The sequence below is a fragment of the Zingiber officinale genome, chromosome 3A (assembly GCF_018446385.1).
Source record: "Zingiber officinale cultivar Zhangliang chromosome 3A, Zo_v1.1, whole genome shotgun sequence".
NCBI lineage: Eukaryota > Viridiplantae > Streptophyta > Magnoliopsida > Zingiberales > Zingiberaceae > Zingiber > Zingiber officinale.
The window spans coordinates 163,553,189-163,574,801 of NC_055990.1; the positions used below are offsets into that span (position 1 = coordinate 163,553,189).

Here is a 21,613-nt window from a genome sequence, read left to right on the forward strand (position 1 = left end):
CAGGTACTCGAGCGGAAGACGCAGCTAGCGAGAAGGACGGCACGCGGTGCGTCCGAGGGATAAGGTGCTGCGGAAGAGTACCCTGGTGGACGAGAAGGAAGCGTGCGGTGGTTCCGAGGGACGAAAGCCGGAGCGGAAGATTGCTCGGGGAGCAAGAGACGCAGCTAGCGAGAAGGTCGGCACGGGGTGCGACCGAGGGACGAAGACTACGGATAAGTACGCTGGTGGACAAGAAGGAAACACGCAGCGATACCGAGGGACGAGAAGTCGGAGCGGAAGACTGCTCGAGAAGACCGGAAGTTGGGTTCGGGTGAGCCCTTTTCCGGATGGCAAAGATCACCCAAGCGAGCGGATCCGGAGGAGAAGAACCGGACCGAGGCGGGACTGAACCAGAGAAGAGGTCCCGGACGAAAAAGTCAACATCTGTTGACTTTGGGCTCCGGGGCGCCCGGACCAGACTTTTGACCAGGAACGAGATCGTTGGGGGATAAAATTTATCCCCCCAGGGCGCCCCGACCAAGGCTATAAATATAGCCTTGGTCCAGAAGCTTTTCAACGAACTCTGAATTGTAATTCCAACGCTTGTAAGCTTTAGTCTAGAGTTGAGCTTCTGTTTTCTGCATTTCAACGCTGTACGAGGCTTCTCCGCCAGAAGGAGTTTTTAAGTGAGCTTAATCTTCCTTGGATTAACAACCACATCGGTTGTAACCAAGTAAACCTTTTGTGTCTCGTCTTTTTAATGCTTTATTTATTTGCTCTGCTTTATTTATGCAAGTGTTAGCTTAAAGAGTTCGAGAAGGGTTGTTTTGTTTTTTATTTTACAGGACTATCCAACAACCCCCTTCTAGCCGACCCAACGGTCCTACAAATAGAACACAATAATTATCTTCAAAATAAACCATCATCACATATTAAACAATTATTTCAATAATTTTGCATAATTAAAATATCTACCAAGATAATCAAAATAAAAGTGGGAGAAGCAAAAATGTATTCATCAAATCCAACATCATCACAAGCATACTATTACAAGCAATTGAGCACAAACTCTTCAACTTAAGAGAGATTTAAACTGAACAATAACTCAACCTTCACAGAATCTTCACAAATTGCTTGAGTTGCCTTGTACTTGTTCCTACCAACGAACCCATACTTATCCAACATCTCAAGAACTTGTGGCATTTTTGAGGATTTACCTTGAACCCAAGATGACATTATATCAAACTGTGAGCTAACAGTTTGCATAAATCCCTCAACCTGATTACTGAGTAACTTGAAGTCAGAATTGACGTTTTGCACAACTAAAGTCTTTACCCTCTTTGAAGTTTTTTGAACTTTGTCAATGGATGATTTATTTTTCTCCTTAGAGTGAAATGTCCTTGATATAACAAAAGGTTGTTGATTTTGAAGGCGCTGAAATTCCGTTCTATTTCAATTTTCCTATTAAAAAATTGTACAAGTACAGAACTTTTCCTAGCAATCCGCATGTTCTATCAGACATGTGTTTCATCAATCAAGCAAGTTCTTGACGGATCAAAGCACACCTTGATAGAAGTATAAGATCGCTGACCTCTTGTGTTGGTATCCAAAATCGATATAAAGAAGACTAAACTAATTACATAGCGAAATCAAAAAACTAGTTGTACCTTTCCTTTATAGCTAAAGACCTCTTGATCTTCTGCTATATTCCTTTTCTTTTCTTGGGTGTTGTGTGGGCGACGATCTACCAAGATAACAAACACTCTTCCCTTCGTTGTTTCCAAACCGCGGACCACCAAAAAGAGGTTTTCCCTTCGTTAATACAATAGTATTTTTTTTATTATTAAATATTAAATACTTAAATTTCATATTTAAAAAAAAATATTTACATATTTATTTTATTTATATTTTAAATTTAGTTAATTTATTATATCAGTCAACTATCCATCCCCACTTAATTTTAAATTCTTACTATGCCTGGCCAATAAGGCAATTTACATTTGCATTTCCTTCCACTTCTTTCGTCCCTTCCCTTCCTCCCGTTGACTAAGGTAGATTCTCTGGACCATTTTTTATGGTTCAGGGGATGATCTTTTAGTATGGATTGGTGAAATGAATGATCCACATTCATAAAATAGATGAGGACCATTTATCCCTATCAATTCACATCAAGAGATCATCTCTTGAATCTTAAAAAACGGTCCAAAAGATCCGGGCTGCCCTTTGACCGTCCTAATTGGACTACCAATTCAAATGATTTTCATTTTTTAATCTCGAATCAGATCTTTATTTTCGAAGGTAAAGTGATTTTCTGCCCTACACATCAGTATTATTCTAATTTTTACCCAATCATCCAACAGATTTCCATCAAATCTAGCACTCTGATGTGACAAATAATTGGCTGCCCATCTTCGCATTCAAACTCTCGAGTCAACTCTCATTGACTTTGCTTCATTTAACCTACTCGTCGCATTCGCCAAAATTATGCGGGCCCCTAATCCCAGAATCGCTGACACACGTCATCCTCCATCAACCCTGTGCCCCCGTGTCATCTTATGGAGCATGCCACCTTGCAACAACCACGTCAGACTCGTGCCCCACTTGGCCTCTCGTCGACGAGTCCAGATCCTCTGTGCCCGCCTCTCGTGCGCCCTCTGCGCCCGTCGCTACGCGACAAAAAACCCACGCGCTAAGCACGTGCGTTTCTCCGCTCCAGTAATAAAACCCAGCTCCAACACACACATATCGCTTCCTGCTGATCGGTCTGTTGACCGATCAGCAAGAATGCTGATCGGTCTTGCTGACCGATCAGCATTCCAGCAGGAAGATACTAATGTTTGTTTTATTAACTTTTTTTAATTTTTTTTCTTTTTTTTTTAAAAATAAAATCATAAATAAAAACGTTTCTAATACATATAATAATTATACAAGTCCAATATACTTCGATCTATATTAATCCTAATAAAAAATAGTAAATACTAATGTTATATTTTTGTAATATTAGGAATGTTATATTTTTGTAATATTAGGATAATTAGCAGGCATTAACGATCAGTCTACTGATCGGTCTGTGGACCGATTAGCCTTCTGTGGATCGGTCCACAGACCGATCCCCCTATCCTTCCGTTGCCTCCGTTGCCTGCTGTGGATCGGTCCACAGACCAATCAGTAACTTCTCGGTGGTTACTGATCGGTTACTGATCGGTCTGTAGACCGATCAGTAATTCTCGGTGGTTACTGATCGGTTACTGATCGGTCTGGTGACCGATCAGATGGTCACCAGATAACCACCTGGCTTTGAGTTCACAATATGTTTCTGAACTAAACTTTCAATATGATGGGTGACGTGATGAGGAACTAAAGTGTGAGCCTGTTGAACAGATGCCATAATGTTTTGTGGATAGTTTTAACAAAACATAATAGTTCAAGTTAACAATTTTCTTATGCTCAATATAAGATTCATGGGCATCATTCCACAAAATTTAGGAAACATGGGCCTGTGGTAGAATTGATTGAAGATAGGGGTCAATTCGAATCACTGAAAGTGTTACACCATTTTCAAAATAAATCTTATGTCAAACACAGTAATATTTTTGCCATTAAAATCTTGGAAACTGAACAAAGCTGAAGGAGAAAAGCAAGAGCATAGTGTACAACAAATTATGCACCTTTAGTAAGTAGTTTACACAGCACATAATAGATGATACAAAGTCGCGAAGTTCCTCATAGCAAGCAGCCACAGTTCAGCAACCACCACCTGTGACACCGGGGGTTGCCTCTTCAAAGGAATCAAGTTTCTTGGCCGTGCCCTTTTCCAGCAAGTAGTGTCTCTCGATTTCTGGCATTGCCAACATGATGGCACGCATCCGGATATTCATTTCATCAACCTTTTCAATCAAAGCATCGTTGGTGAACATGCCACTCAAGACACATGTAATTGTCCTCCAGCTTTCCAGTATTGGCAAGACTATGATTAAGGCGGAGGCAATAGAACCCCAGGCGACGACAATGATTGCCCAAAATGTGAAGTAACCCAAGCTGAACTTTCCTACACAAGATAGAAATAATATTGAACAGACAATATACTTACATCAAATAGATTTTTAACACGAATGACAAGTACTTTGTGTTCATTGTAAAGGATCGTCAATAATATTAATGAAACTCAAAACACAAAACTGTACGACTTGAATCAAGGAACTAGCCATTACTAAACATCACCAAAAGGAATTGTATAATAAGAACTAATATTTTCAACAAAAAAAATCCAATTGAATTGAGAAATTTGTTTATATATGGAAGGAAACAATCTGTGCAGTTTAGCATATACCTACATAATACATGTAGCATTTCTAACTAAGACAGTTAATTTGAGGTGTACCAAATTCCTGCTACATAAACAATCTTACACTGTAACAAAAGATCGAGAGGTACCTACAGAAGAAGAGGTACCATGTTTTTCCTATTTGTTCAAGAGGTACCATGTTTTTCCTTTCGATGCCCGTGCTGTCCGCCTGTATTCAGAATATGCCCACATGTAAACATCATGTCACCTATAAACTTGATATGTGAATATTGGTAATAAAAAATGAGACTCACCGTGGTGTGGAGCTGATGTACCAGGATACTCAAAGAGTGGATATCCAGAAGGTGGATAACCAACTGGGGGATATCCCGAAGGTGGATAACCAACTGGAGGATATCCGAAAGGTGGATATCCAGATGCGGGATATCCTGACGGTGGATATCCAGTAGGTGGATGTCCTGGAGGAAAAAATCTGGCAGGCGGTATCCAACAGGTGGTATCCAGCGAGTGGTATCCAGTAGGTGGATATCTTCGCTGCAAAAGGGGAGGGGGGGAATATAACTATGTGAGAAGTAGAGAGTATGCAAAGCAATAATAAGCAGATTAGGCAAGACAATAATACTCATGATGTATTGTAATAAACACATAATGTAAATGTCAAACTATCATAATAAAATATGATAGCAGGTGGTATTCATCTTACTTGTTCTTCGTTTAATCTGTTGTCCAAAGCTGAGATAGCAGTCTGAAATTTTGAAGTTGAGGAAGTCACCTGATAATAATCACTAACAAAGTTAGCCTGAGATAGTTGCCTGAATTTATTAATAAATATTTAATTTTGGAATGTTAAAAAATAAGTAAACCTGAGATAGTTGTATTGGCAAAAGTGGTGGAAATTAATCTTCTATATTGGGATCTTCTATACCCTATTAAAAAAATAAAATTATTTAATTCTATATGCTTTTTAAATGTAACATCAAACAAAAAAAATCTAATATTAGTAAGAATGAAACCTGAACAATTGTTGGAGTTTGGTTAGTTTTGCTTGCCCCTTTCTTTTTTCTAGAAATTTGTTCTATGCCTCTTTTCAACCTCTTGCTTGAAACTGTTTTCTTCTTAGGTTTAATTCCTTTGACTGTAAGATCGTTTCCTTCTCCAATTTGATACTCTGTTTCATTCAAATTTCTTGTTGTGTCATCTAGAGATTGAACCAACTGACTAGCTTCTTGGCTAAGATTTGATTGATGCACAATTGATTCATTAACTTGTAATTTTTCATCAACCATCTTACATAAGCTCAACATAGCATTTTTAACAACCATGTGGGTGTCATCCCTTTCTGCTGCTTTGGTAACCAATTGAACAGATAACCCACACAAATCTCTATATCACATATTGTGAAGAATTTTTGGATCCAAACTATCTTTGTTCACAATTGTATCATTACCTTCAAAGTATCCACCTTTTGCATTTCTTGTCCATCTTTTCAAAATATACTCATTTGGGATCTTCATAATATTTTTCATAGAAAATATTCTCAAAATATGAGAACATAAAATCCCAGCAAATTCATATTTTCTACAGCTACAATTGCACTGAATTTTTTCAGAAGATGAATAGAGTGTAACTATATGATGGTGCTTCTTTTTGTGCGAAGTAACTTTGTATGTTGCATGTGATCCAACAATCTCACAAATTTCTACAATAGAATCATGAGATTTATACCATTCTTTTTCAAAACACTTGAATGCCTCAGGAGTATAAGTATTACTAGCATGTTTTAATATTTCAACCGGATACAATAAACATGGAACACTTGAATTGGATCTAAAATATGCTTTTAACTCTTCATATCGACGATCCTGAAGCAATCTTTCGAAGTGATTGAAAAACTCTAAAAACTTATGCTGATAAGTGACATACCTTTTCAAAATGCTATTCATGCTCTCACTTCTTTGGGTTGTAGTCATATCCGCACAAAATATTTGCCTTCCATATACTAACGCCCATTTTTCCTTTATGCTAAACAAACGTCTCAACCAATCATTATCTTCAAGTGCATACTTAGTCAACATCAAGTTCCAAGTAGAAAGAAAGTCTTCCTCTTCATCAAAATCATATATACAAGAGGCAAAATCTTTAGCAAACTCTTTGAATTGAGAAAAAACTCCACTCAAATGTATTGCGGCATTTTGATAAATGTGCCAAATGCATAAACGATGATGTGTTTCAGGCCATTTGGAAGCTAAAGCCTTTGTCATTGCAGCATCTTGATCTGTAAGAATAGTTGTTGATTTTTTCTCAGACATAGCTTTAGTGAAGGTATCAAACAACCATTCAAATGACAAAGTAGTTTCATCATATAATAAAGCTGCACCAAAAATTATGGATTGCTTATGATGATTAACACCCACGAACAATGCAATTGGACGACCTTCATTGTTCTTCCTATAGGTTGTGTCAAAACAAACAACATCTCCAAAATTACGATAATCAGCTCTCATCTTAGCATCAGACCAAAAAATGTTTGTGATCAAATCATCTTCATCAACTTGAATAGCATTAAAAAAATTTGGATCATCACATTGCATTTTCTGCAAATATTCTAGAACACCTCCTGTATCCCCCACTCTCATATTTCTTGTTCTTTTAGATCGCAAGTAGTTCTTATAGTCTTCAGGAATAAACCCTAAATTCTCCCTCCCACCTGCTTGTCTCATCATAAGATCATGAGATGCTTTTGGGGGGATTCCCACCTCACTTGCCATCTCAATTTGTATCGCTGCAGAAGAAGATATGTTCCTATGACATCTGTAGAGATGTGTTTTGTTTGGGCTTGAAAGATAATGATTATGCTCTTTAATGAAGTTCACCACACAAAACTTGTCATTATTTCGACAACTAATCCTCAGTTTAGCATCACAACCAAATCTTGTCTCAGCACGACTTTGCTTCACATAAATATCTCGTTTGTCCTTTCCCCTTTTTCCTTGTGCACTACAACAAAATGTCCTGTCAATTAATCTGCCCGAATTATCATTATGGGTTCTTGTCCTTCGTATGCCAAATCCAACTTGTTTAGCATATTTCAAATAAAAGTCATACGCTTCCTCTTCTGTTTGAAATTTCATACCAATTTTTGGCACCAATTCATCTGTGCTTAATGGGGGGAAAATCTCTGTATCATCTTCATTGCCTTTAAAATTAATCAATTAATGCAAACAAATCAATTAACAATGCACATAGATAATCAAATTATGTAAAAAAATGAAGTATATAAAGTTCAATATAACGCACTATGAATCTTATTACCTTCATCAGCCCTTTCTTCTATATTAACTTCATAATCACCACAGCCTTGGTTTGCTTCAGAATACTCTTCAATTGACTCATCAAAATTCAACCTACGACAACTCGTAGATTCGCCCTCCATGACTTAACAAGAACACCTTTCAGAGGATACTTCTGATCTGTTCTACAATCAGTATTAAGTAATATCAGTTTTATTATTAACAAATAGCAATGAACAACTTTCTAGGAAACTTAACATGTGAAAAAATGTCACAGAAAAATCCTGAAAATGTGCAAGCACTTCAAGCTGATCCAGAACAATGGACCATATACTATAAAGTGCTGTGCTTTCAGTAATCACAACAGGTTTCATTCACAGAGCGCGGGGCTGCGGCCAATTAGCAAAAAAATTCAAGATTTGAAGCAGTAATTTACCATTAGTTCAACTTAAAATTTTAGATTCCAGTTTGCATGAGCAAGTAAGATAAACAGAGAAATAATGAGGTTTCCTACTCCAACATAAGGATCAAGCATGTCCTTAGATACAAAACCAATATCTAGGATTTTAGTAACATGGTTGAGCACAGGATTTTTCTGTGACATTTACAAAATTAGAAATGATAAGGAAGTTATTGAAACATCAATGTAGCCACCCAAATATCAAGGCCAACTAAAATTCATAATTCGTTATGATGCAATCTTTGTTACCTCCGGGCGAAGAGGGCACATGGGGCAGCGGGCGCAGAGGGCGTAGAGGGCATAGAGGGAATTGGCGGAGAGCTAGGGTTCGCGAGGTCCTGCGGTCGTAGGGAGCTCCGTCTTCGGCTGGAGAAGCGAAGAGAGCTCCGTCGTCGGCTGGAGAAGAAGCGGAGAGGAGAAGCGGGCTTTTTCGGCGGGCTTTTTCGGCGGGCTGATCGTTAATGCATACTAATTATCCTAATATTACAAAAATATAACATTAGTATTTACTATTTTTTATTAGGATTAATATGGATCGAAGTATATTGGACTTGTATAATTATTATATGTATTAGAAACGTTTTTATTTATTATTTTATTTTTTTAAAAAAAAAAAGAAAAAAAAATTAAAAAAAGTTAATAAAACAAACATTAGTATCTTCTTGCTGGAATGCTGATCGGTCAGCAAGACCGATCAGCATTCCTGCTGATCGGTCTGCTGACCGATCAGTATTCTTGCTGATCGGTCAACAGATCGATCAGTATTCTTGCTGATCGGTCAACAGACCGATCAGCAGGAAGCGATATGTGTGCGTTGGAGCTGGGTTTTATTACTGGAGCGGAGAAACGCACGTGCTTAGCGCGTGGGTTTTTTGTCGCGTAGCGACGGGCACAGAGGGCGCACGGGAGGCGGGCGCAGAGGATCTGGACTCCTCGCCGACGTCCGGATTCGTCTCCTCCCAGCCGTCGATTCCAGGACCACCATTGGCGTGCCGAACCGCAGCGGAGGACCGTAACGACCTTTCGCTTTCTTGTGAGGTGAAGAGGAACATCATCCAAGGAATCGACAACAGAGGAGACGGGCGAAGCAGGGGACTTGGTGGATGTTCCAACGTGCTGAGACGACGACGTAGGCAGCGGGGGAGAGTGCTCCGGCGGTGGTATCTGGCAAGAGGGATTTTAAAAAAACGAGAAGGAATCCAATTAAAATGTTTATTAAACATAAAATCAAGAGATAATGTTGTTTACGGCACTAATAAAGCAAAAGAAACAGCGCACGAGGACGTGTAAATATCCCAACACGTTTTCCACGTTCATGGCAGCGCCTCGCTGCCTCTCCGCTGTTACTAGCCACACACGAATCACAATCATCTCTTTCCAAATACCGTGTGGATCGCGGAGTGGGTCCCGCGATCCGACGGCTACTATGCGACCTGGATCCCATCTCTTCCCGTCGGTTTTCTTTATGGATGCCGTGGGTCGGCTACGTCGTCTTTTCCGCTTCTTCTTCGAAGCATCCACTGTTCTTGTTTCCTCATCGCCTCTCTCTCTCTCACACTATTAATTGACCATTTTATTGACCACATTCACTGAAACCAGAACCAAATCGACAGACGAATTCTTAGATCGAAGCAATATGCCGTCGTGGGAAGCGCACAAATCGTCGGCCGGCGGCGAGTCGGCCCAAATCTCGATCCGGTCCGTCTGGGCCGACAACCTCGACGACGAGTTCGACCTCATCAGGGAGGCCGTCGAGCGCTACCCCTTCGCGGCCATGGACACCGAGTTCCCCGGCGTGATCCACCGCTCCCGGAAGCACCCGGCCGCCCTCACCGCCGCCGAGCGTTACGACGCCCTCAAGGCGAACGTCGACGCCCTCCGCCTGATTCAGGTGGGGCTCACCCTCTCCGACGCCGCCGGGAATCTTCCGGACCTCGGCGGCGAGGACGGCGTTCGCTACCTCTGGGAATTTAACTTCCGCGACTTCGACCCCTGCCGCGACCGCCACGCGCCGGAGTCCGTCGAACTGCTCAAGGCCAATGGGATCGACTTCGAGAAGAACCGGGCGCGTGGGATCGACTCCCGCCGCTTCGCCGAGCTGCTCATGTCGTCCGGGCTGGTGTGCAACGACTCCGCCGTGTCGTGGGTCACGTTCCACAGCGCATACGACTTCGGCTACTTGATAAAGATCCTTACTTGTCGCGACCTTCCGAAGAATCTGCCGGAATTCATGGTTCTCGTCAGGATTTTCTTCGGGGAGAGGGTATTTGACATGAAACACATGATCAGATACTGCGACAGTTTGTATGGCGGGTTGGATCGAGTCGCCGCCACACTCCAAGTCGGCCGGGTTGTGGGACGGTGCCACCAGGCAGGTTCCGACAGCTTGCTAACGTGGCTGGCCTTCCGCCGGATGAAGGAGATCTTCTTCGTGGAGGACGACGGCGAGAGGCACGCCGGAGTTCTCTACGGTCTGGAAGTTTGCTGACGTAGGAATTGGAGTAAATTATACAATTCGTATTCATAATTTGTTATGGTAGAATGTTGATTGGTTCTTAATTTGATTAGTAACTTACTGAATTGATCCTTTGCAAGACTTTCCTTCAGTTGTTTGATTTACCACACAACAGTAAATGCCAAATTAGCACCTTGAGATCTCCGGGGGATTTTGGATACTGAAATCTGACGAACAATGCATCTGATAGTTAGAATGGCACATGAGGAAAAAAAGTCAGCTTCATAGTCCATGTTTTGTCGAGTTTCTCTTGCTTGAATTGTGAAGTTGGTGATGAAAATTGAAAAGGACATATCACTTGTGGACTCGGTCAATATACAAACATGCACCCGTGAAATGAGCTAGTGCGGATGTTGACTTAGTTTTTATACCATAATTAATGGCAGATAAGAAGACAAAATACTGAGGACCAAGAATTATTATATACTATCTGTAGTAGTTTCATCCTGTTTAGAATTTGAGTCACGAAGGTCGGCTGAAATATTATTGATATAATGATATTTACGGAAAGGTGATTAGGATATTTTTATCATAGGTACCTAAGAGAATGGATGTTCATGTGATGTTGATAGACGGTGATAATTAAGTCTACTGTATTTGAGTTCTGCGTACATTTAGATAAGTATCTAGAACGATAGAGATTAGACACCAGGAAAAAAAGTCTCCGGCGTAAGTCCTTCGATGCTTAAGTCGGGTATTTTTTCCGAGAAAAATAGTGTACGAAGGAAAAGAACTGTAGAATGCAAGTACGAATGTGCGAGAGAGCGTACCTGCTCAAGGGAGAAGACCTCCCATTTTATATGACTGTGCGTACCTCTGAAGCCTGACCGATTGTCAAAGAATGTCGGATGTTAAGACCCGTCGGGTGATGGAGGATGCGTGACACCCTTCCATGGACTGAAAGAATGTTTCATTCGTAAATGATCGCAGACCATTAGAATATTCCTTGACATACAGTAGTTATTCTCTGACAGACGATTATGATTCACTGACCTTGTTTTCGCCTAGTGCCTTCTGCCTTATCTGGGTTTGACTAGGGGCAATTTGGGATGATTTTTCAGGTATAGCACTGAGTTCGGATCTTGATGAGAAGAACGAGCTATGGCGAGAGCCCATCTTTCTATTGGGATTGCTAAAGAACTGACCGAGAATTGGCCTACTGAGAGCACCAGACTTAGATATGTAGACCAAGCTGAGAAACCCTAATCAGTCGGAGCAAGTCAGGTATTACCCGATTATTCATCATGTCTCAGATCTGGGATCCTGATCTATGAGTACTCGACTAGAAATCATGCAGCTGATGACGTCAGACGATCCCATTTATTCTTTCCCTAACTATTGACTATCACGTCCTTCTGACGATTGACTGTCACATTTCTTTAACTTCTGACTATCACATCTCCTTAACTTTTCATTTTCTATGCATCATATCATCATAATTGATTAGACTTTCCAACATAATACAGCCGCAAACAACATGAAGACTGAGGATATGTAAACTCATAGGTGATACTTGCATGTAACTTAAGTCAACTGGCATCGTTTATATGATTCAGGCACCTTTAACTGAAGATCCAATTGCTGAATAGTTTGTTCTGATCTCGACTGTACCATACGTAACAAGGAGCATTGGTGCAGTGTACAAAGATAGGATTTATGCCCATCCTTTTAGAATTAGAACCATTGCTTATTATAGAAACTCTGGCAAACTATTTTGGTTTATATAGATGAAGTGACAGAGGCCGTTAATGGCTCAAGTTAGATTTATCATATTATGCCACAGATTCCACCAGAGGACTAGTTTTATCGAAAAGATAAAGCTTTTGCTGGCTTTTTTTTATTTATCTGCAATTTGAATCTTAATATTCAGCACATACGGATAACAGTTCGTTCAGATTCATTAGATAATCAGATAGAAGTCTAGAACTAATATAACAGCATCTGCATAAAGGTGTTTATGGGCCAGCAAGAAGAGGAAATAATGCTTTCAATTCTTTCTTCTACTCTCAGCTCACGCTTCATTTAAGAATGTCTTTGGTTGAAATTTCCTTGAAGGGTTGCCTAACAAAAAGACAAGATTCCCAATATTAGTTGGAAGATAAACATAATTCTTTAAACTGTAATTAGTTGACTGTATCCTTAGACACAGACATGATAATTCACTTAGGTGATAACCCTTAATTACTTCATGGTTGTCCTCTAAACCCTTAATTTTAGGTGATAACCTATACTTTCCTGTTTCACCGTCCATGATTGAGGTGTTGGCAATGCCATAAGGAAATAGGGTTACTTGAACTTCCTGAGACATGACAGCTAAGTGATCAGTAAGCAATGTTGAATGATCTTCTACCTAAACAACAACTAAACCTTTCTTAATCACAACCACTACTCCCTTCCACGTACATGCACTGTTCAAATCGACTGATCAACCATTTTTTGTCTACAATTCCTCTGTTTCACTCCCACCTTCCTCCAACCTAATCTGCCAGCCATTGTTAAAGCCTCAGCAAGAGTCGGCTGGATCATTAGCAAGTGATAATCCTTATCCTAGCAAAGAAACCAAATGGCCGGAAAAGTAACCTTCATTGCTTCTCTCTTCTACAAGAAAAGAGACCGCAACCCAGTCTCATCTCTAACTTCTAATTCACTTCAGTTGGATTCGAGCGATCCATGCTTCCCAGGCTCATCGGAAGCAGAGACGTCGTCAGCAGCGGAGGCTGCTGCCGTCCTGGCAGTCGCCCGCGGAATAAGATCCGACAGGTTATTCTTTGAGCCGGGCAGGACGAGGTCACTGGTGGATGAGGAGGCAGTGAAAACTGAGAAGCTTCAGTTTAAGGGAAACATCGCCGTGGAATTGGATTCCGACGACCCGTTCTCAGATTTTAGGCTGTCTATGGAAGAGGTGGTACTGGCAAATGGAGAAACGAAGGTGCAGTGGTTAGAAGAGATGCTGTGCTGGTACTTGAAGATGAATGCAAAGAGTCACCAGGCGATCATAGTTGAAGCGTTCCTGGATTTACTTCTGAATCTCGCTTCTTCTTAGGAGGAACTATTGTATTTTGTGTACTAGTTCATTGAAAGAGAGCTATATCATATATTAGAAAATCTCCTCTGTGAATTCATGGAGGAACCTTGCTGTTCCCCAATTGCACTTGTCCAACAATCCTTACACTACTGTTACAGTTTAGCGAGCGGGAGTGGAAAGATGCATCGAAGGCAAGCAGGTGTGTCCTTGACGCTGCTTGTTTACTACATTTGCTCCACTTTCCGCCGCAGGATCGACGCTTTGCCTTCCATTTTCCCTCCTTCGCAAGTAAAGCACCGTCCCTGCTACTTCGCATCATCAATTCTCACGTTCCTCTAACCAAAAAAGAAATCTGATTTCTCAAATCTCCAAAAAGATTGTTTTTTTTTTCTTTTCAATTTTTTTTTTTTTAAAAAGGAACAAAAGCGGCCAAGGCAGGGCTCCCTCACTCAGATATCCAGATGTTCGCAGCTCAACTGCAGCTTAAAGCACCTCTACAGAGTCCTCACTTCCTCCTCTGCCTCGGCGTTCTTATTCATTCCCTCCAAAATCTACCCGCCATTAATCCTTCGTGTATGTATAATACCTATGATTCTTCTTTGATTAAGATTTCGAGAAGGAGGAGGAGAAGAATTAATTTGACGTAGAAGAATGAGAGGAGGCAGCACGGTGCAACAATCTCTGAGCCCGGAGGCGGCGAGCGTGGTGGGACAAGCCGTCGGGTTGGCGCAGCAGCGTGGCCACGCGCAGGTCACCCCGCTCCACGTCGCCAGTGTCATGCTCTCCTCTTCCGGGGCCGGCGGCCTCCTCCGCGCTGCCTGCCTCCGCTCCCATTCCCACCCACTTCGCTGCAAGGCCCTCGAGCTCTGCTTCAACGTCTCCCTCAACCGCCTCCCCACCGCCGCAGCCGCTGCTTCCCCTTCCTCCTCTTCCTCCTGTTCTCTCCTCGGCGCCTACAGCCACCACCACCACCACCACCACCTCCAACGGCCCCCGGGCCTCTCCAATGCCCTGGTCGCCGCCTTCAAGCGCGCCCAGGCTCACCAGCGCCGCGGCTCCGTGGAAGCCCAACAGCAGCCGCTGCTCGTCGTCAAGGTCGAGCTCCACCAGCTGGTCGTCTCCATCTTGGACGACCCCAGTGTGAGCAGAGTCATGCGGGAGGCCGGGTTCTCCAGCACCCAAGTCAAGTGCAATGTTGAGCAATCTGTGTCTCCCGCCGCCGAAGACTCCTACTCTCTCTCGCCGTTACGCAAGAAAACAAGGTGTCTAGAGTACTCTGCTCGAGCGCGAGAGGACGACGTCGACGGCGTCATGGATTCGCTGGCGAGAGCCAATAAACAGAGCGGTTTCGTGCTAGTCGCGGAAAATTTAGCCACCTGCGAAGCCGTCATGAGAAGGATCATGGAGAGGGCCGTGAGCGGCGACGTCCCTCAAACTCTCCGGAGCCTCCAGCTCACAAGCCTCTCACTCTCTTATTTCGAGCGCTCTTCCAGACTGGAGGTGGAAGAGAAGACTAAGGAACTGAGTAACCTCGTGAAGGGAAGTAGCAGCCTAATCTACTTGGGAGATCTCACTGGGTGTGATCACAAAGAAGGGAGCTTGCGTTCCTTCAAGGCGCACGCAGTCATGGAGCTTGGAAGATTGCTCTCTCATGGCGTAGATGGTGGCAAGATTTGGGTTGTGGGAATAGCAACATCCCACACTTACAAGAGTTCCATCTCCTGGCTTGGTTCTTTAGGAGTTCTTGATGTTGAGCCGTTGTTTGTTCCCGGTGGAGGCTTGGACTTGAGCCTCAGCGTTGACAGGTACAAGCTACATTTTCACAAACTCCATTTTGAAGTGGATTTTGACCTTTGATTGGATGATTGATGTAATGTAACCTTCAAAAAGATTTCTTCTATTTGGCATGTGGAAATACCTGATTGATAGCTACTTATCTTTCAAGCATTGGAGCTGACAGGCATGTTCGAGGACAGGGGCTTGGTGTGGAACCATCCTGGCAACTAGAAGCTCGAGAGAGGAACAAGAGCTTCGGCTCTTCTGATTGGTGCAGCATGCTAAAAGGGCCTCAAAGAACTAGTGCTAATGGTGGACACGGCTTGCCTTCATGGCTTCAAAATCTTGAAAAAGGAGGCATATCATCAGTATGTATGCCTCATATGTATCTTCCTTTCATATTTTAACTCAAACAGTTCATATCAATTTATGATCAATTACCTTTCAATTTCTCAGGATACTCCTAAGCTTGCTGATCTATGCAAGTGGGGCACCTCAAGCAACTCAAACCAACCAAAGAAAACACTCAATTTCTCTTGGAGTTCTCCGTCTTCTTCCATCCAAGGAAAGGAAAAAGATTCCTGTCATGAGTTCAATTTCTGGATGAATCGAGCTAGTCACAAGGACCATAATCAGGATCTAATGCCAGCCATCAATAATGAGAAACTCTGTGTTAATAGGAGCTCCTCTAGTGACTCCATGGAACTTGAACACGCCCCAAAATTCAAGGAGCTGAGTGCTGAGAATCTTAAGACGCTATGTATTGCATTGGAGGAGCAAGTCCCGTGGCAGAAGCACATCATCTCTGACATAGCAAGCACCATTCTTCAATGCAGGTCCGGCATGCGGAGAAGGAAGGAGCAATCAGAACCGGCGGAGGCAAAGCAAGAGACATGGCTGCTCTTCCAAGGTAGTGATTTCGAAGGCAAAGTGAAGATTGCCATGGAGCTAGCTAGATTAGTCTTTGGTTCTTACACCGACTTCATTCCGATTAGTTCAGAAGCAAGCCATGGCTACCTTGAACGGTTTGCTGAAGCAATTAGAGATAATCCTCATAGTGTCATCTTGATGGAAGAGATTGAGCAAGTGGACTACCAAATGCAAGAAGGTATTATGAATGCAATAGGAAGTGGAAGGATTAAGAGGTCCAGTGGAGAGGAGATTGGTGTGAGTGATGCTATCATCATCTTGACTTGTGAAAGCTTTGAGCACACCAGTTCTAGTGCATGCTCTAGTCCTAGAGCTAAGCCAAGATTGAATTTTGATGACGAGAAGGATGCTAAGGATACCCATCCTTTTGTTCTGGATCTGAACCTTTCTGCCCCTGGTGATGTGGATGCTGTGGAGCTTTCCGAGCTTGTTGATAGAACAATAATTTTTAAACTGCCTCAACACAATTGATTTTGTTAAGTTTGAATGGTGCAGCTGGGTTGATTAGGAATGCTTAGAAGTGAGGCATGTGTATTTGCTGCTTGTTATCCACACAGTTAGAATTCAAATATTCATTCTTCATGATCTTACAATTCTGTCAACTGAATTCTGATATTTTCTTGTGCTTGTTCATTAAGCTCCATATAACAAGATATTTTCTTTAAGTTAAAGAATCTTCTGTTGCTAAAAGAATGAACAGCTAAAAGGATCATGTATGCTTAAATCATTATCACTCGAAGGCTGCTCAAATCGCTTTTCTTTATCTGGTAACAATCATGCTCTTCAATAATTTTCATCATGTCTTCAACAATCATGATCTTAATGTGAAAAAACAACACAAATTCATCAATAGGGAACCTGGTGATATAGATATGTAAAGCAGGGAAGGAAACAAGCAAGCAATATAGTGGCAAAGCTTTTCAAAGGATGAGTTAAATTTGAAAGGCAAAAGCAGCACAACATCTTCACTAACAATTATTAAAAGGAGCTATTTTCGTGCATAATGATGAGGAGGAATCATTTTTATCAACTTTGGGGTACACGACTCGACATTCTCGTCTGTGGAAACTAGTGAAGGTGAGAAGATTATCGCAACTAAGGATTGCATATTTCCTTAAGGCCTCGAACATAATGTTTTGGAATCTTAGGATTAATGTTTGTGCTCTGTCCTGTGTGAATAATCTTTGGTTTACAGTGAATATATGAGTTCAGAAATGAAAATTTAGATCTTATGTCAGGACGGGTGCCTTAAAATGAGAGGGGCTTTGGGAGAATCCAGTGGAGGGTCTCAAAAGCTGAAATAAGACAATGTTTTAGTGGATTCTCTCCCTCGGATTGTGCAAAAAAGAGCAGTAGCAACAGAAAGAACAGGGAGAGTAAATAGACAACAAGCATATAATATACAAATTACAAAGTGGGTGGTGTTTTAAATAACTAGCCTCCTCTTCTCACCTTTTCCTTATCAAACTTTTGACTGTTGTCTCCAATGGCTGCTTTGTTCGCAGGCACACACCAAATACCAACTTCTTTATCTGATCAGGTTTTTGTAAGGGTTTTTGGGGTCATCTTTTTATCATCCACATTGGCTTGATTGATCACCTTCGACCCATTAATGTCTTGTTTCAAAAGTGACTCGGATGAGAAAAACTTGACTGAAAAAGCTGATAAATATGATGTGCATGAACTATGTCATACTTGTTGCACTTGATTGTGAAGAATTTGGCATTGGAAGCACATATATGAATAAGATACTCAATTCTACGTACGTACTTATCAGAAAAAAGGTAGAGATGAAGAGGCGGCATTGGCCTCTGCAAAAGGGGATGATCATATGGATTAAGAGACAAAGTTTCCACGCCTCAAAATCTTTTGCAGGAGCAGCAGAAGCGCTTTGAGATGTATAAAAGGGGAAGCCATTAACCTCCTCGCTGAATACATGCCTTTCTTCTCCTAAGTCTGTTCAACGCAGATATGCATGGAAGTAAGGGAAGCCAAAGAATGAATCTTTCTTTCCATCTTTTTTTCTTTCTTTCTGCAAATGGAGGTCATGATTGTGTTCGATGGAATAAAATCATAAATGGATGGAGATGTAAGAGAGAGAGGGAGAGGGAGGAGGTAGCAATCGATCGATCTCATGATTTCAAAGGTGATTGAAGTGTTGAGGGATCCGAGGAGACGGGAAGCCTCTCTTTACTTGATACTTTGCCCAAGAAAATCGAACACTTGGGCCTTGCTGCTGCTGCTGCTGCTTTAAATTTGCTGCCGTTGCTCCATCAGAGAGGAAAGGAAAAAAAAACAACGGAAAAGCAAAGGGTGGTCAAAAAGAGAACACAAATGGATGTAAAGCTAAAAGGAGGAGTTAGCGAGCGAGGGAGAGAATGAGAGAGAGACTGAGGGGAGAGGAAGCAATCGAACTTTCGGCAATGGAGTCTTATATTAGGGATGATAACTTCATCCGAATTCAATGAAAAATTCGATATTAGATCTGAATAAAGAAGTGTATGGAGGGATTATCAATACCTAATACCCAATCCGAATACGTGATTAACTAATATATATATATATATATTAAATAAAATTTTCTTTTTTCTAAAATCAACTTATTATTTTTTGTTGATATCAATAGGAGACTATATAGATGTTTAATTTATTTTTTTAATTATATATATTTTTTAATAGGATGTTAATTTTAATATGTTTTTGTTGAATGATAATAATTCGATAGAAAGAAGAAAAATTACACGTATAAAATATATCCGGTCCTTTACACCCTGTTTGGAAATAACTTAAGTCATGGAATTGAATTGAATTCAATTATGAATTGAATTTCATAAGGAATTGAATTCAATTCTCATGTTTGAAATGAATTACAACTTAAGTTATGGAATTCTTATGTTTTACCATTTTATCCTTCTCTCTTTTTTTCTTTTCTTTTCTTACAAAGAAGAGAGAATGAGAGTACAATGGACATAATATGGAGAATTGAATTCTCTATCTAAATCACACCTCTTTATGTATGATTTACTTTTGCCTTGTTTGATAGAATTGGAATTGAATTCCATATCAATTCTTAACTAAAAAATCATTCCAAAGCATGAAATTCAATTCCAATTCTAAAAGGAATTGAATTCTATATCATTCCAAACATGTCGTTAATGAGTATGAGTATACTCATCGGATATCCTATACCCGATAGGTATGAATACGGAGGATATAGAATCTGATCCGAACTTGACCCGTTGCCTTCCCTACCTTCGATCGCTTTCTTCAACGTTGATGATTGTATCATTGTATAATGGGCCAAAATGGGCCGCCTCAGTTTGGTCACTTTCTTGGGCTCCACCAAGGAGAAACACTAGTCATTTACTTTTATTCGGCCCAATAAAATCATTCGATTGTTCAATGTGATCTGGCTGAATAGTCAATCCTAATTAAAAAAAAAAAAACTCCATAATGCAAGTAATGAGCCGTCACGAGCTGACATTGCATATTAAAAGTCAAACATAACATTTTAGTCTACCCATATTTTCAGATGATTAGGTGAGAAATATATAAACATAGCGACGAGTAATCAGTATCTATGACATATAATCTAAGCATAATAACTACAAACATATATCAAACAATAGATCATATGTGGAAAAAATGGCACAATACAGAGCAATCGATCACAACATGAACAAATATAGATCCTGTATATTGTATAATCTATACGCGCGTGGATGGAGGAGTGTACGAGGCCGGAATCTATCAGAAGATGTGCACATCACAGCCGGTGCTCTCGAAGACGCCGCCGGAGCCCGGCACCGGCAGCTTCAGCGTGCAGTCGATGTGCGGCCGGTTGTATCGGAGCTTAAAGATCCAAACTTTGACCCTCATCTTGGCGCGCACCTTGACGTCGATGTAGTAGAATCCCTCGCTCCTTTCCCTCCGGTAGGTCTCGTCGACGGAGTCCCCGAACATCGGCTGCGTGCCGCCGAAATGAATCGTCCTGATCACGGTGGTGTTCTTGTGGCCCTGGTAGAAGGTGGGCAGGTTGGTGAAGCCGAACCGGTCGCCGTCGTATTCCGCGCGCGCCTCCAGGCGGTCGTAGTAGAAGGACATCCGCCGGTTGGGGTTGCGGACGGTGAGGTCGAAGGAGAGGTTGTAGCTGAGGGTGGTGGAGTTGGCGAGGTCGAATTGGGTCAGGGAGGCAGTTTCGACGCGGGCCTTGGGCTGGTTGGGGCGGAACACGAGCCAGAGGACGAGGATGACGACGCCGAGGGCGATGACGAGGGAGAGGAGGAACTTGAAGAGGTTGCAGACGAGGCAGCAGGGCCCACAGCAACAGCCGGAGGAACGGCCGACGCTGCGGAAGGAGCGGTTCCTGGGGGGCACCGGAGGGCCGTAGTAGGCGCCGTTGAGGTGGACTTGTTGCTTCGCGTCCGCCATGGGGATTGCAGAAGCAGAGCAGAGAAGAACAGAGGAGGTGGCTACGATGCTGCTACGATGTCTGAAAGAGATGAACGGCGCAGGGTTTCTTTTATAGGCGACGAGAGCCGCGGCGGTTCTTGACTTCTGTTGCCGGAGGGGAGAAGGAAGCGCGTCGGGGAGAGGAGGGAACGCGGTGAGTTCGTGCCAGGATTTGACTTGACTTGTCGATGGAGAAGGTTACAGTTGACACCTGGTCATTGGACTCGTCTCGCAGTCAGGGATCGATTTGATGGAGGTAACCCAAACCGATGATTTGTATACGTATGTGTGCAAAATATTTGCGTGGCTGATTTTGAGAAGTGTTGGCTTGTTGCTAAAGGTCAAATTAAAGACGCAACGGAGTTGAAAATTTTGGATATATTTTGTTTTGTTGTGATGACTCAGCTACAATTTGTGATATTTGTAAAACATATGATCGTTCTGAAGGATAAACAAATCAGTACTCCACGCGTATTTAGACAAAATTCTGGACCTGATGTGCAGCTCCTGGCGGCTCCCTGTTGAATTCGATATCTTTGACTGCTCAGGATCTAACTAATGTGATGGTTAGGCTTGTGATCAAATGTTTATACTTACGACCCGACTAATATTGAGATAGATGATTGATCAAGTAAATTTAAAATGTAAGATGATTCCTAACATAATGTCTCAATTTTATTAATAGTTCGATATATGTCCTGCTGCCCCAAGACTTGGCACAGATAATAAATGTATGGAACTTTTTTTTAAAATATGTAATCGGTGGTCGCCCCCCATACCGGCGGTAGAACCCATAGTATTATGGGGTTATACCGATGGAGATAAGGGATACCGTCCCTTGTTTATCATGATCGTCCCTCCATATTTGAATTCCTGGATC

The 21,613-nt window shown here is 41.9% G+C and overlaps 5 protein-coding genes across 5 annotated transcripts; 3 read left to right on the forward strand and 2 right to left on the reverse strand.

Annotated features, from left to right (window-relative positions):
- Positions 1 to 6,125: 6,125 nt before the first annotated feature.
- Positions 6,126 to 9,258, reverse strand: LOC122050877 (protein FAR1-RELATED SEQUENCE 5-like). The gene is made up of 3 exons (XM_042611744.1): positions 8,888 to 9,258; positions 6,209 to 8,512; positions 6,126 to 6,147 (listed from the first exon to the last, which is right to left on the reverse strand). Exons 2-3 carry the CDS (start codon positions 7,414 to 7,416, stop codon positions 6,126 to 6,128), a joined length of 1,230 nt encoding a protein of 409 aa, XP_042467678.1. The 5' UTR covers positions 7,417 to 8,512; positions 8,888 to 9,258.
- A 344-nt stretch (positions 9,259 to 9,602) lies between these two features.
- LOC122053288 (probable CCR4-associated factor 1 homolog 11) lies at positions 9,603 to 10,629 on the forward strand. Its single transcript, XM_042615282.1, has one exon. It carries the CDS (start codon positions 9,672 to 9,674, stop codon positions 10,521 to 10,523), a length of 852 nt encoding a protein of 283 aa, XP_042471216.1. The 5' UTR covers positions 9,603 to 9,671; the 3' UTR covers positions 10,524 to 10,629.
- Positions 10,630 to 13,113: 2,484 nt separating this feature from the next.
- On the forward strand, positions 13,114 to 13,593 carry LOC122050878 (transcription repressor OFP13-like). The gene has a single exon (XM_042611745.1). The coding sequence runs from the start codon at positions 13,114 to 13,116 to the stop codon at positions 13,591 to 13,593; it is 480 nt and encodes a 159-aa protein (XP_042467679.1).
- Positions 13,594 to 13,967: 374 nt separating this feature from the next.
- Positions 13,968 to 16,855, forward strand: LOC122053287 (protein SMAX1-LIKE 3-like). Its single transcript, XM_042615281.1, has 3 exons — positions 13,968 to 15,380; positions 15,521 to 15,719; positions 15,808 to 16,855. The coding sequence occupies exons 1-3, from the start codon at positions 14,227 to 14,229 to the stop codon at positions 16,750 to 16,752; spliced, it is 2,298 nt and encodes a 765-aa protein (XP_042471215.1). The 5' UTR covers positions 13,968 to 14,226; the 3' UTR covers positions 16,753 to 16,855.
- Positions 16,856 to 19,839: 2,984 nt separating this feature from the next.
- Positions 19,840 to 20,799, reverse strand: LOC122053289 (NDR1/HIN1-like protein 3). Its single transcript, XM_042615283.1, has one exon. The coding sequence runs from the start codon at positions 20,710 to 20,712 to the stop codon at positions 20,032 to 20,034; it is 681 nt and encodes a 226-aa protein (XP_042471217.1). The 5' UTR covers positions 20,713 to 20,799; the 3' UTR covers positions 19,840 to 20,031.
- Positions 20,800 to 21,613: the final 814 nt, after the last annotated feature.

Coding starts and splice junctions, on each gene's coding strand:
- LOC122053288 (XM_042615282.1), top strand. CDS start 9,672: ATGCCGTCGTGGGAAGCGCACAAATCGTCGGCCGGCGGCGAGTCGGCC.
- LOC122050878 (XM_042611745.1), top strand. CDS start 13,114: ATGGCCGGAAAAGTAACCTTCATTGCTTCTCTCTTCTACAAGAAAAGA.
- LOC122053287 (XM_042615281.1), top strand. CDS start 14,227: ATGAGAGGAGGCAGCACGGTGCAACAATCTCTGAGCCCGGAGGCGGCG. Junction 15,381..15,520: donor TTGAGCCTCAGCGTTGACAG/GTACAAGCTACA, acceptor TTATCTTTCAAG/CATTGGAGCTGACAGGCATG. Junction 15,720..15,807: donor AAAAAGGAGGCATATCATCA/GTATGTATGCCT, acceptor TCAATTTCTCAG/GATACTCCTAAGCTTGCTGA.
- LOC122050877 (XM_042611744.1), bottom strand. CDS start 7,416: ATGAAATTTCAAACAGAAGAGGAAGCGTATGACTTTTATTTGAAATAT. Junction 6,148..6,208: donor ATGAATAGCATTTTGAAAAG/GTATGTCACTTA, acceptor AGATTGCTTCAG/GATCGTCGATATGAAGAGTT.
- LOC122053289 (XM_042615283.1), bottom strand. CDS start 20,712: ATGGCGGACGCGAAGCAACAAGTCCACCTCAACGGCGCCTACTACGGC.